At 43.0% G+C, this 12,246-nt stretch overlaps 3 protein-coding genes across 3 annotated transcripts; 1 reads left to right on the top strand and 2 right to left on the bottom strand.

The window, feature by feature from the left end:
• Positions 1-30: 30 nt before the first annotated feature.
• Positions 31-2,631, bottom strand: LOC112075153 (coiled-coil domain-containing protein 122). The gene is made up of 5 exons (XM_024142189.2): positions 2,502-2,631; positions 2,158-2,306; positions 1,587-1,985; positions 1,308-1,424; positions 31-1,044 (listed from the first exon to the last, which is right to left on the bottom strand). Exons 1-5 carry the CDS (start codon positions 2,533-2,535, stop codon positions 898-900), a joined length of 846 nt encoding a protein of 281 aa, XP_023997957.1. The 5' UTR covers positions 2,536-2,631; the 3' UTR covers positions 31-897.
• A 4,148-nt stretch (positions 2,632-6,779) lies between these two features.
• LOC112075152 (tumor necrosis factor ligand superfamily member 11) lies at positions 6,780-8,925 on the bottom strand. The gene is made up of 2 exons (XM_024142188.2): positions 8,655-8,925; positions 6,780-7,511 (listed from the first exon to the last, which is right to left on the bottom strand). The coding sequence occupies exons 1-2, from the start codon at positions 8,802-8,804 to the stop codon at positions 6,876-6,878; spliced, it is 786 nt and encodes a 261-aa protein (XP_023997956.1). The 5' UTR covers positions 8,805-8,925; the 3' UTR covers positions 6,780-6,875.
• Positions 8,926-9,084: 159 nt separating this feature from the next.
• Positions 9,085-11,970, top strand: mtrf1 (mitochondrial translational release factor 1). The gene is made up of 9 exons (XM_024142186.2): positions 9,085-9,539; positions 9,745-9,842; positions 9,934-10,015; positions 10,137-10,244; positions 10,362-10,534; positions 10,606-10,723; positions 10,897-11,033; positions 11,122-11,220; positions 11,349-11,970. The coding sequence occupies exons 1-9, from the start codon at positions 9,200-9,202 to the stop codon at positions 11,457-11,459; spliced, it is 1,266 nt and encodes a 421-aa protein (XP_023997954.1). The 5' UTR covers positions 9,085-9,199; the 3' UTR covers positions 11,460-11,970.
• The last annotated feature ends 276 nt before the right edge of the window (positions 11,971-12,246 follow it).

Below are 12,246 nucleotides of genomic sequence, written 5' to 3'. Positions count from 1 at the left end.
ACTAAGAAAAGGAGAGAAAGAAAGAGAGTCTCTGGGGACCGAGACTTCTTTAATGTCGGGAAGGGAACATAATGAGAAAGCACTGTGTTCACACACACACAAACAAACAAACAAGAACACTGACACGTTTCATCTTATTTTTGTTCCGTAGAAAAGCACCATCAATTATTAATGTGTGTGAGAGAGAGAGAGAGAGAGCGAGCGAGCGAGAGCGAGAGAGAGAGCGAGAGAGAGAGAGAGAGAGAGGAAAGTCTGATCCCTACTTTATTCTCTAACCCTAAAACCGTTGATGATGACTCAGTATTCTGTTCCTCTGATGTTGCGTGTCTTAGTGTGTGTAATCCGCCGGTAGTTGGTTCTATCATGTACAGCATTTACGCTAAGGCGATCCCTGCCATGGTTTAATGTATAAAAGTTTTCCTTCACGTCTCCATCTCATCAGTTTGTCTCCTGTTCTGATCTGTTGTTTTTGTCAAGATGATGAGACAGGAGAGAAACMCACCAATAAATATTGTTTTGTCTACAAAGTGACTGACAGTGATTATTGTCTTCTATACAGTAATGCAGGAATAGCTGCTATTTCTTAATTGGTTGACACCATTGCCCTCTGCTGGTCAGTGGGTGTCACAGTTTTACCTCTAAATTCAGGGGGAAACCCAAGTTATTTGTAACGGGGAGGGACAGGGAGTTTTCTGTAAAAACATGTTTTTGTTTAATGGCTTTCCAATTCATTACTTTCACTGAAAAAACTATGGGAGAGAAAAATGTAAAAAGAGAAAATGAACAGCAACAAAACAGTTATGCACAGACCTACACTAGGGCCTGAAGTATGTCTTGGTTAGGGAAAACTCCTAGCCATACTACAAAACATACAGTTTTATGAACCAGAATGCTAACTTATGGCACCTCGAGGTGTCTCTTGAGGTCCTGGATCTCTCTCTCCATGTGGTAGATATCATCAGACAACTGCCTGTGGCCGGACTGGGCCTTCATCAGTTGGCAGTGGAGACGCTTCACGATGGCATCATACCGTCTGTTCTGGATCTGAGAACACCACACTTGGGTTTTAAACAGACATTGTACTTTTTGATTTTTGTTGACATTGTCCTGCATTTCTTTCCTTTTTGTATGTACAACACTTTGAGCTGCATGTTCGAAAGGTACCAGATAAATAGTTATTCTTATTATGAATACTGTACATGGTGGGTCTTTATCTAACATAAACTGTCTGGAGTGAGTTATTTTCTGTTGGATGAGAGGAAAAAGGGGGTGAGTGAGCATCAGACAATAGGGATTCACTACCGTACCTCGATATGCTTCTTGATCAGTGTGTGACTCTCAAACTCCTTCAGGATGAGCTCTCTTCTCTCAGTCACCATCTTCCTCCGGTCTGAGATCTGCCCCCTCATGTCATCCATCTCTTTCTGTCAAGTGATTGCAGTTTTATTATTGATTCACGATAACAACTTGCGAACAGATGAATTGGAGAAGACAGGAATCACAGGACCAAATTATTATTATTTTCTAACATATCCCATATGACTGTAATCTGTCAACATCTACACTGGTTCCTCAGCTGCTCTGACCTGTGCCTGCTTCACAGCGTTCCCCTCTGGGTTCTCCAGGTCGGCCCTCAGCTCCTCTCTCCTCTCTGTGAGCACTCTGACCAGAGCCCTCTTCTCCACTAGCTCCCTGTGAGCCTTCGTCTGGCTCTCCGCTTGCAAGACGGCTGTCCGGTGGCCCTCCATCTTGTTCCGGTAGGTGTTGTAACCGGCCAGCACGCAGCTGGAGTTGTCCTCCTCTTCCTCGATCAGCAGTCGGAGCTCTGTGTTTTCGTTGTAGACGGTGATGGAACGCAAGCCCAGGTCTTGCATGTGTCGCTGCAGGTGTTCCATCTCACCCTCCAGGATGAGAATCTGCCTCACATTGGATTTTAACTCCACTTCAGCTTCTTTGACTTTCTTCTCAATGTCTGATAGTATGGCCTRGTAGCAGATGAAAACAACATTGCTTTACACTGAGTGTTAAAACAAATGTTCTAATATTAATGTTGCATGGAAAATATATATAATTTAAGCAGCAAAAATGACAGTGTTCCTGGAGTTTTAAAATGTTAACGTTACTGGTCAGTGTGTTAGCAGGTAAGGAGAGATTCACCTGGAGAGAGCTGAGCACTTGTTGTTTCTCCTGGAGGGCCACAATCTGGGCATATCCTTGTTGAGAGACGTCTTCTAAAGCTTGTGTTAGAGAGAAGTCGGGCCCTCCGTGTGTCTCTACAGCAATACATGGAAGGGACGCTGTCACGTCTGAAGAAAGAAGGTGGATTGTTGTTAGCTAGTTTAGCTTCCTAAATTAGCTTGTTGTAGTCCTACTAACGTTAACTCTTTAGTATCTCCACCCCCAACGACTTTAGGCCTACTTTGCTGCTGTTTTAGCAACGCATCCCAATATAATACAGATAGTCCAACATTTTATTAGGAATGTGCTATATGTTTTCTTGCCATTTTCCATCGTCATCCCAGCAGAGTTGGCCATGTTGACACGTTTGTTGTTGTGCGCGAAACAGCGTTGATTTTCGCGCTCAGCTCAGCACGTGCCTGGCGGACGTTCTTGGGGCGTTTCCGGTGTGATTCCCCCAATACGCCCCATATTGACTGACTGCACCTTTGCCGAGTAAAACAATATACTTATGTTAAGAATTAAATAATTAAAGAAACCACACGTTCGGACACACCCAAAGAGTTCCATTGAATTGAGTGGCTCATCTTCATTTTCCAGATATTGGAGAAACGTTCATTTGTGCCCTTCCCACTCAAAATGTAGCCGAAATAAATAGTGATTGTTATTCAAATCCATTGGTCAGTGAAGTAAACTAAAGGAAATGTTGCCCTAGTTTTCGTATTAATTTATTTTACAATGGATTGCCAGATGTCCGGATTTGATTTTATACATCATTTTCATGTGATAAATGACAGGGACTTGTCCCTATGGTTTCTGGTGGTATGAGACAGTTTACATGTCAGTTATGTGTATTTACATGTTTCTCTGTTCCCAGTGTGAGGCCATACCCTACTGGTTAGGTCCACAAGTGGTGTATTAAGGTTAGCGAATAAAGTAGGGACCATTCTCTCTCTCGCTCTCTCTATACCTTTATAAATCTAATTTATGATATGAAAAGACAGCAGTTATGGAGAAAATGTGTCTGTAGGCTATTTGATTGCACACAGCAGACCTCCAGGATATGTACTCAGTCACTCATTTAGTTTCCTTACTAAAACCAGAATTTAGGAAGGATATACAGTGGGGCAAAAAAGTATTTAGTCAGCCACCAATTGTGCAAGTTCTCCYACTTAAAAAGATGAGAGAGGCCTGTAATTTTCATCATAGGTACACTTCAACTATGACAGACGAAATGAGAAGAAAAAAAATCCAGAAAATCACATTGTAGGATTTTTAATGAATTTATTTGCAAATTATGGTGGAAAATARGTATTTGGTCAATAACAAAAGTTTATCTCAATACTTTGTTATATACCCTTTGTTGGCAATGACAGAGGTCAAACGTTTTCTGTAAGTCTTCACAAGGTTTTCACACACTGTTGCTGGTATTTTGGCCCATTCCTCCATGCAGATCTCCTCTAGAGCAGTGATGTTTTGGGGTTGTTGCTGGGCAACACGGACTTTCAACTCCCTCCAAAGATTTTCTATGGGGTTGAGATCTGGAGACTGGCTAGGCCACTCCAGGACCTTGAAATGCTTCTTACGAAGCCACTCCTTCGTTGCCCGGGCGGTGTGTTTGGGCTGTCTCTTATACACATCTAGATGTGTATAAGAGACAGCTGTGAGTGTTGGTAGGCTTTGTTACTTTGGTCCCAGCTCTCTGCAGGTCATTCACTAGGTCCCCCCGTGTGGTTCTGGGATTTTTGCTCACCGTTCTTGTGATCATTTTGACCCCACGGGGTGAGATCTTGCGTGGAGCCCCAGATCGAGGGAGATTATCAGTGGTCTTGTATGTCTTCCATTTCCTAATAATTGCTCCCACAGTTGATTTCTTCAAACTAAGCTGCTTACCTATTGCAGATTCAGTCTTCCCAGCMTGGTGCAGGTCTACAATTTTGTTTCTGGTGTCCTTTGACAGCTCTTTGGTCTTGGCCATAGTGGAGTTTGGAGTGTGACTGTTTGAGGTTGTGGACAGGTGTCTTTTATACTGATAACAAGTTCAAACAGGTGCCATTAATACAGGTAACGAGTGGAGGACAGAGGAGCCTCTTAAAGAAGAAGTTACAGGTCTGTGAGAGCCAGAAATCTTGCTTGTTTGTAGGTGACCAAATACTTATTTTCCACCATAATTTGCAAATAAATTCATTAAAAATCCTACAATGTGATTTTCTGGATATTTTTTTCTGATTTTGTCTGTCATAGTTGAAGTGTACCTATGATGAAAATTACAGGCCTCTCTCATCTTTTTAAGTGGGAGAACTTGCACAATTGGTGGCTGACTAAATACTTTTTTGCCCCACTGTAAGGAAGCTAGTACTGAAACATCCCCATTATGCTTCCACGTGCGCGTGTGTGTACAGCCTACTGGAAATGTATTGCGACCATCCAGATGAACCAAACAAGGTTTCTTTCAAGGCCCATGCAGCCTATAAAGCCATGACTCAGTAGGATTTGGCTGTGAAGGCGCAAGCTGGGCTGAAGGCTGGTGAGGGACCCACCATTTGGTAAACAATAGCCAATATATTTAATTTATTAGCACAGGACCTGACAGTTATTTGTGCTGGTGGATGTAAATATTTTATTTGTTGTTTGGGTTTGTTTGTGCACTAAAAATAGCAAATTGTTTGAACGTGATGACAGTTGGAGTTCCCCATTTGTGGTTGAATGCTTAGGTATAGGGAAAACACTGGGCTATTATTGTTAACATGTTTGCCTCCAGATGCTAAAGTTCTGAGTTATTAGCTGCTGTGGTTTCTGAGTCTTGTGGCTTTATTGAGACAAGTTTACGGTGTACGCAATAGGTACAGGTGTGTGCCGGTTCCCCATAACCAGTTATGAAAACAAAAAATGTGCTGCAGTGAACATCATGATCTTATAGGTTATTGCGCCATTACATTCTATGCACTTTTTATGCGTTTGAATTTCTCATGTGTGTTTGATTAAATAGAGCCCTCCTCACTCAATCTCAGTCTCAGTCCCATAGACACAACAGGATAAACTGTATGTATGACTCAACAGGGTGCTCCCCCTCCCTGCCTCCTTCCCTCCCTTCCTCCAATCCCTCCCTCCATCTGTGACTCAATATAACCACAACTATTTCCTGTCTGGTTCCCTGACATTGTCTCTCATTCCCTGTGTTTCATCAGCACTAAAACGTGTGTGCCAAAGAGACGGTTTTGACTAGGTCACAGGTGTTCCTGTTTTTACCCTAGTCTGCATTGTGTCAACACAACAAAACATTAACTAAAAGTATCTGTTGCTATTATTTTGTCCACTCCATCCTTCCTCAAATAGGAAGAGAGACAGTGAAGAGGGGATGGATGGAGATACAGTAGAACATAGCTATGTTTATTTTTAATTTCATACAATGTTGAGCTTTTAAATACCATTAATAGCCCTAGAACAGGGGTTGTTGGCTGTGGGTGGTCAACTACATTAATACCAAGTTATTCATCTCACCTGCTGTTATTTGGGCTACCTGTGTTTTGGGGTGAATACTGATACTGAGGTTTCCATGTGTTTCTATCCATTCTATTTGCTCCGTTCCATATGAGCTGTCCTCCCCTCAGCAGCCTCTACTGATTTGAAGTATAGTAATTTGATGGCATCAGCAGTTTTACAAATTAAACTTTTTATTGAAAGCCGAGCTGATTCGTGTGCTATTGTTGCCCATTTTCTGAAAGGTTATAGAGTAGTGCCAGCTATATGCCAGACTGAAAACAAATGAAACAGTCTTTGTTTCAGTGGATGACCTTAATGCTCTCTTATTAACAGTGCAACTGTAGAGCTGAGATCGTGTAGTTAGGTGGCGTTAATGCATGCTTTGACATGGAAATGACATACGAGTGAAGAAAGCTTTCAAGGGAGACATGGTGTGTGTGTTGAATTGTTCTAATCCAAGCATGGACAGATTGATTCGCAAATGGATTTTCATGTGAAGAAGGCAATCTGAGCATAGTAATGACATTACACGTCAACAAAAGAGTATCTCATTTCATTTTAAATCAGAGACAYGAGGCGAGGTGGGGGAGGGGCAGGACTATAGGGGTCAGTGAAATCAGGGAATGAGTAAGGAGAGCAAGGGGGCCTCTAAATGTGCATGACACAACACTCCCAGCATGCATCACTAACTGGAGTTATTCCCTTCTAACCACAGAAAGCACATAAAATCGAGGCGCCCTGCGCTCGTACGCCTGAGACAGTGTCAAGTTTTCAGAGGTCTGCTGAGGTAAACAGTCTCAGGGTGAAACGTAATGGTCTAATGATATCCCTGTTTTCCTATAAAATGGGTTGAAGCATAGCAATATTGGTGATAATAACAGAGCATTTATCATCTCTCTCCTGTATTTTTACAATTGTATATGGCTTTATTGGAATGTTCTATAAACACACAAAAAACTGAACACAGAATTGAATTTGAGAGACATCAGAAAATACATAAATATTGAAAACTTCATAAAACTAAATTAAAAGTGAGCCTAATTCAGTTTGTTTTCGCAGTATAAAAATACAAAAATCTATTCCATATGCAGACAGTCCAGCTACCTAACCGATAAGAATTCCACCTCATCTACATCCCTGAGCTGGGAATGGGATTAAAGAGATATCAGTTACTAATTCATCAATTAATTGCCCTGGGTCTGCTTCCTCATTCATCATCTGCTGATTCTGAAGGCCCCGAAGTAGCTTCCCTCAGCTTCCGGGTCCAGCAGCCAGGAGTTGGACACGCTGACGTAGATACTGTCCCCGGGCCCCAGGGGGAAAGCCCCTCCCTGCTGCTGACAACACATGTGGTAGTGGCCCCTCTGCCAGTGCTTGGTGCTGCCGCTTTTCATCAGCACAGCTGGCCTGRGGGGGGTACTGTGACTGTGACGCTCGTGGAACACGTATTGTATAAGAAGGGCAACAGCCCCGGCCCCAGCTCCATCTTCTCTGTGAATGCTAGGCTCTGCTGAAGCCCCTCTTCTCCCTGGAGCATGAGACCCAGACTCCAACAGTGACTCCTCTACCTGGTCATAGTACCTGAAGCAGGTTTTGGCGTAGATGTAGTACAGGCCTCCCTCGCGGACCAGGATCCTGCCGTCATGGTACCCGATCTTGGACAGGTGTCCATGGGCGTGGTCCCAGTGGATCATGGTGTTCTGGATGTCTCTCTGGATGTGCCCACTGGGAGGCTGAATGGGCAGGTGGGCTGATGGTGTGACCTCCCTGGGGTTTTTTGGGCACCTCTGTGACTCCCCTCTCTGGAGGTCGTCTGAAGTCTCAACTAGGGCTGGTCCGGTCTGGGTGACCTGAAGTTGCCAACAGAGACAGCGGCAAGAGAGGTTAGAGGTCACAGTAGCCCAAGTCCCTCATTGGGCATCGATACACTGCTGTTAGACGCATTTATAAAGTTATTGACCACTTGTCACTTAAACGTTTTTTACTGCAGTAGGCTAAATCAGGGTCACACAGTGTATTTCTTGGTAGTCTTAAACAAATCTACTTTGAAACAAGTATACACCTTCACACACATGGTTGTGGGCTGAAAAAGAAGACACCTGCACCATGTCAGATATAGAGTTGAAATGTATTACATTTTGAGTTTGCATTTCAATATTACCCTTTATATACATGACAGAAGACTGAAATATAACAAAACCGTTTGACATAAACATTGGATTTTCTGCAGGTTTTTGAAATGTTTATTAATTATGAAAAATATGAATAACATTCCACCCATGAGGCCACTAGGTCACTTTATATGTACAGTATATACTGTATTCTAGTCATAGCTCATCCTATATAACTACTGCTGTACACACCTTTTCTATTGATATGCTGTCCCTACTGTCCCTACTGTGACACACCAATATACATATTTATATTCCGGACTCTGACATTGTTCATTCTGATATTTCTTAATTTCTTTCTTTTTACTTTTTGGATTATGTGTATATTGTTTTGTATTGTTAGGTATTACTGCACTGTTGGAGCTAGAAACAAGCATTTCGCTGCACCTGCGATAACATCTGCAAATCTGTGTAAACCAATAAAAACTTTTATTTGATTTGTTGCTCTCTTGTAATACATAAGGCTACTTTGTAAGCCATAAGAGGCAATAGCCAGTAAAACCGTCCATACAATATTAAACACTTTGCCTCTGTTTGAAGTTTAAAATGTGTTATAGATGTTGTGGTGAGAGAGCAACCACTTGAAATGGATTACATTTAGTGCAATGTGTATTTGTGGCAATCATTGTATATAATCATTTTTTTGTCCAATGTTTTCTTGCAGCACCTGCACATTTTTAAGACAATAACTTTTTTCTTACAAAATACAACTTTGTGCTATAGAATTACATAGATTTTATGATCATTTTCAGAGGAGACTTTTGGTATAATCCAATCTAAGAGACCTATGCAGTAGTATCTGTATTACTATGATTACCTTACCTGTTGAAGATGACCTGTCAAGTGAAGTACAACAGCAACACTTGATACCACTTGAAGTAATCCCATGAAAACGACRGTACCAATAAGAGTTCTGTTTGAAGTTGGTTCTGTTCTCCTGAGCTGCTGAATTCTTGGCAGGCTGCTTTCCATTTCTTAAAGATCCGTTTAATACTGAACGTTAAATATCCAATGTGTTTCATAAAAACAGACCCGATGTTAGGCTATGCTTTCCCCGAGATATGTTTGTATTTCAGCGTATTTTCATTACCAATAGAAGTTTTAAGAGGTGGTTTTCTCAGTTTAGTACCCCCCCACTTTGAGGACCAATCAGATTACAGATTCATTTTAAATAGCTTTTTAACACCACCAGGGGTGCTGTTGTAAAATACTGTGCGAAAAACATTATTTATGACTACATATCCCAGCATTCAACACAACTCTTTGACCTTGCTGGAAGCGTGATTATATTCTTTACAACGTTACTAAATATGAGATGATAAACTCATGTAACCAGTTTACACTTATTTCGTATACATTGTAGCCAGATGCTTACGCAGAAATGTATTCGACTGTATGGCTGGTGCGCCCTACTCATGCGCAAGAGAATATGGAAGGAACTAGCAAATCGATCACTCGTATCATCAAGACGTTGCTGTAACAATCATTTGGGAGATTTATACCGGAATGAGTCTGTACAAAGATATCTTCGGCAGCTTGTGGAAGAGTACAGAGATGTCACCAAAACATTACAACATGGGTTTCTCAACGACCCCGCCAGGAAAGAGTTGAACAAGAGACAGGTGGGACTTTCACCAGTGGCCACTGCGTTTCAGAGCGCTGAACATGCCGTGAAGGACCTAGAGGAGGTTGAAACTCTGCTTCAGAGTAAGTAAGCTGTGTTCTGTTTCGTGTATTTTGTTAATTGCTAACTAGCGGTCTTTCTGTATCTTCCTTTCATAAGTGTCTGTAACGCCTACGTGCCGCAATAACCAGAAGAGGTCGCCAATGCTTCAATAACAATGTGCTAACTGTGAAATGTGTCATGTATCTGAAAATGTTGTACAGAGTCATCCATATTGTCCTTTTACAGGGACAGTCGGTTCCAAAGAGGAAGACCGACAAATGGTMCAGCTACTGAAAGAGGAACAAGCACAGATCACCCAAAGAATCGAGTCATTGAGAAAAGATGTACGAACAGACATTAGACACAGAACATTTTMAATRTCTGCCTTGGTCAGTCTGGAACTTGATGAGAAAATCTGAATTCATATTCCCCCAGTTGATCCAGACACTAGTACCCAGTGACCCACACGACACCAGTAATGTCCTTCTGGAGGTGGTAACAGGGCGGACAACAGGAGGTGAGTCAGTGAACTGTAATTACTCAATGAACAGCATAGGCCATGGACAATGGCTCTCCATTACACTCCTGGTCCTAATGCTAATGTATGTCCCCTCTCTGGTACACATGTTTTGATCCAGGTGACATCTGTCAACAGTTCACCAGAGAGATGTTTGACATGTACCAAGGCCTTGCCAGCTACAAGAACTGGGACTTTGAGATCTTCAACTACACACCTGCTGAATATGGTAATGCTTCTCTTCTGTCTGTCCTACTGTCTCTGTGTTKTATGGGTCACTGGATGAAAGTGTCTGCGTGTATGTATGATTGATTGGTGTKTTTATTGTCTGATTTGATTCACTCAGGTGGACTGCACCATGCGGCAGTAAGGATAGCGGGGGAGAGTGTGTACCGGCGTCTGAAGCATGAGGGAGGGACACAYCGGGTCCAGAGGATCCCCGAGGTGGGCCTGTCCTCCAGGATGCAACGCATTCACACAGGAACCATGACCGTCATCGTCCTGCCACAACCCAGCGAGGTACACCTGTCTGTCTGCCCCTATCTGTCTTGTCTGTCTGAACGATAATAMATTGGSATTCTGTTTTGTAGCTGGACATCAGCATTGACCCTAAGGACCTGCGGGTTGATACGTTCAGATCGAGAGGGGCGGGAGGTCAAAGTGTCAACACAACGGACAGTGCTGTCCGAATAGTACACCTGCCAACAGGTAAGAGCTTACAGTTCGGGGAGACAGAATATGTATTGAAAATCCACTTTAAGAAGATTTTTTATATCTTTATTGAAAACCAATGGCACTTCTCAATTCTTGATTTTGAATTGCTCTCCTGATATTGACTGAATTGAAATGGAATTTCTGACTGACCCCTGCTCTGACCCTAGGTACGGTGGCAGAGTGTCAGACGTCCCGCTCTCAGCTGCAGAATCGTGACACGGCCCTGCGCGTGCTGAAGGCCCGCCTCTACCAGAGCATGATGGGTAGAGAGACGGAGCAGAGACTTACGGCACGCAAACAGCAGGTGATCCCCGACACATTCCCATCCTAATGCTTTACTGTCTCCCTCCCCCCAACTCACCTCAGAGCCATTCATGTTACTCCTTCTCCAGGTGGGCACTCGCTCCCAGTCGGAGAGGATTCGCACCTACAACTTTAGCCAGGACCGCGTGACAGATCACCGGACTGGCTATGTGACCAGAGATATCAAGGTGGGCTTCTAACTATGCAAACAAGCAGTCTATAATGGAAGTTGATTTGTTGTGTAATGCTTGTCATGTCATGCTTTTACATGTAGTGGTAATAGTTGGTTAATGTGTCTTCTGTATTCTCTTGGCAGGAGTTCATGAGGGGTGGGGAGCCCCTGGATGATCTGATCTCAGAGCTGTTGGAACACGGAGACAAGGAGGCTCTGCTGGAGCTGGTGGTGACCTGCAGTCAGAGATACTGACTCAAGACAGTGTGACACCTTAGTTCTGGGAGCTAGCTGACATGACCCACTGCTGCAGCACTGACAGGAGAACAGTCAGACCAGACATGGAACCAATGGCGCGAACACTGATCCTGGTTCAGTTTGTGAAAGAATGGCGTGTGGGTGGAGAAAAGAGTGAGCCTGGCTGCAGATAACCCAGCTCTTTAACCAGTCTCAAAAATATTCCCAATTACACCCTAGCATCTTAATAAAGTCCTTAAATTTTTACTGAAAAGAGTTGACGATGAGCCCTGCTCCTATTGGGTGTGTCAGAGCTATGTTTCAGCCCAACACACACGCTCTAATCTCAAGCACCCAGGCTGTCTGGCAGCTGGCCAGCCATGGCATCAGTATCTCTCCWACACAGCCATAGCAATGAGYGTGTATTGGCACCAATGAAGGRTTGWATTACCTTCRAGGCTACTCRAGCCCCTGTGAAATGTTTGAGTTGCTYTGACAGAAGTCTGCAAAATAAATCCATGGAAGACTATTGATTACTAAAGGCTGATGGACTAAAGGAAGAAGCATAGAGAAAATGTCCACACCAGCAGAATATATATTCAACTCGCAAAAAAAAAAAAAAAAGTACAATATTTCATCAATCATACTGTAGAAAACTTTCTTTGCATTCTCCTTCTCGCATACTCCAACCATGCTGGTACGGTTCAGCGCTGGGTTTCCCCAAAGCATCGTAGCACTAGGATGTTAATTCTATTGAAACTAAATAGACAAAAGTTGACCTTAGTGCTAAGATGGGTTTGGGAGA

The sequence above is a fragment of the Salvelinus sp. IW2-2015 genome, unplaced genomic scaffold (assembly GCF_002910315.2).
Source record: "Salvelinus sp. IW2-2015 unplaced genomic scaffold, ASM291031v2 Un_scaffold3006, whole genome shotgun sequence".
NCBI lineage: Eukaryota > Metazoa > Chordata > Actinopteri > Salmoniformes > Salmonidae > Salvelinus > Salvelinus sp. IW2-2015.
The sequence above is the reverse complement of the archived record's forward strand: the minus strand, read 5'-3'. Positions and strand labels throughout refer to the sequence as shown.

Coding starts and splice junctions, on each gene's coding strand:
- LOC112075153 (XM_024142189.2), bottom strand. CDS start 2,535: ATGGCCAACTCTGCTGGGATGACGATGGAAAATG. Junction 2,307..2,501: donor TGGGATGACGATGGAAAATG/GCAAGAAAACAT, acceptor TTCTTTCTTCAG/ACGTGACAGCGTCCCTTCCA. Junction 1,045..1,307: donor TGATCAAGAAGCATATCGAG/GTACGGTAGTGA, acceptor TGGTGTTCTCAG/ATCCAGAACAGACGGTATGA.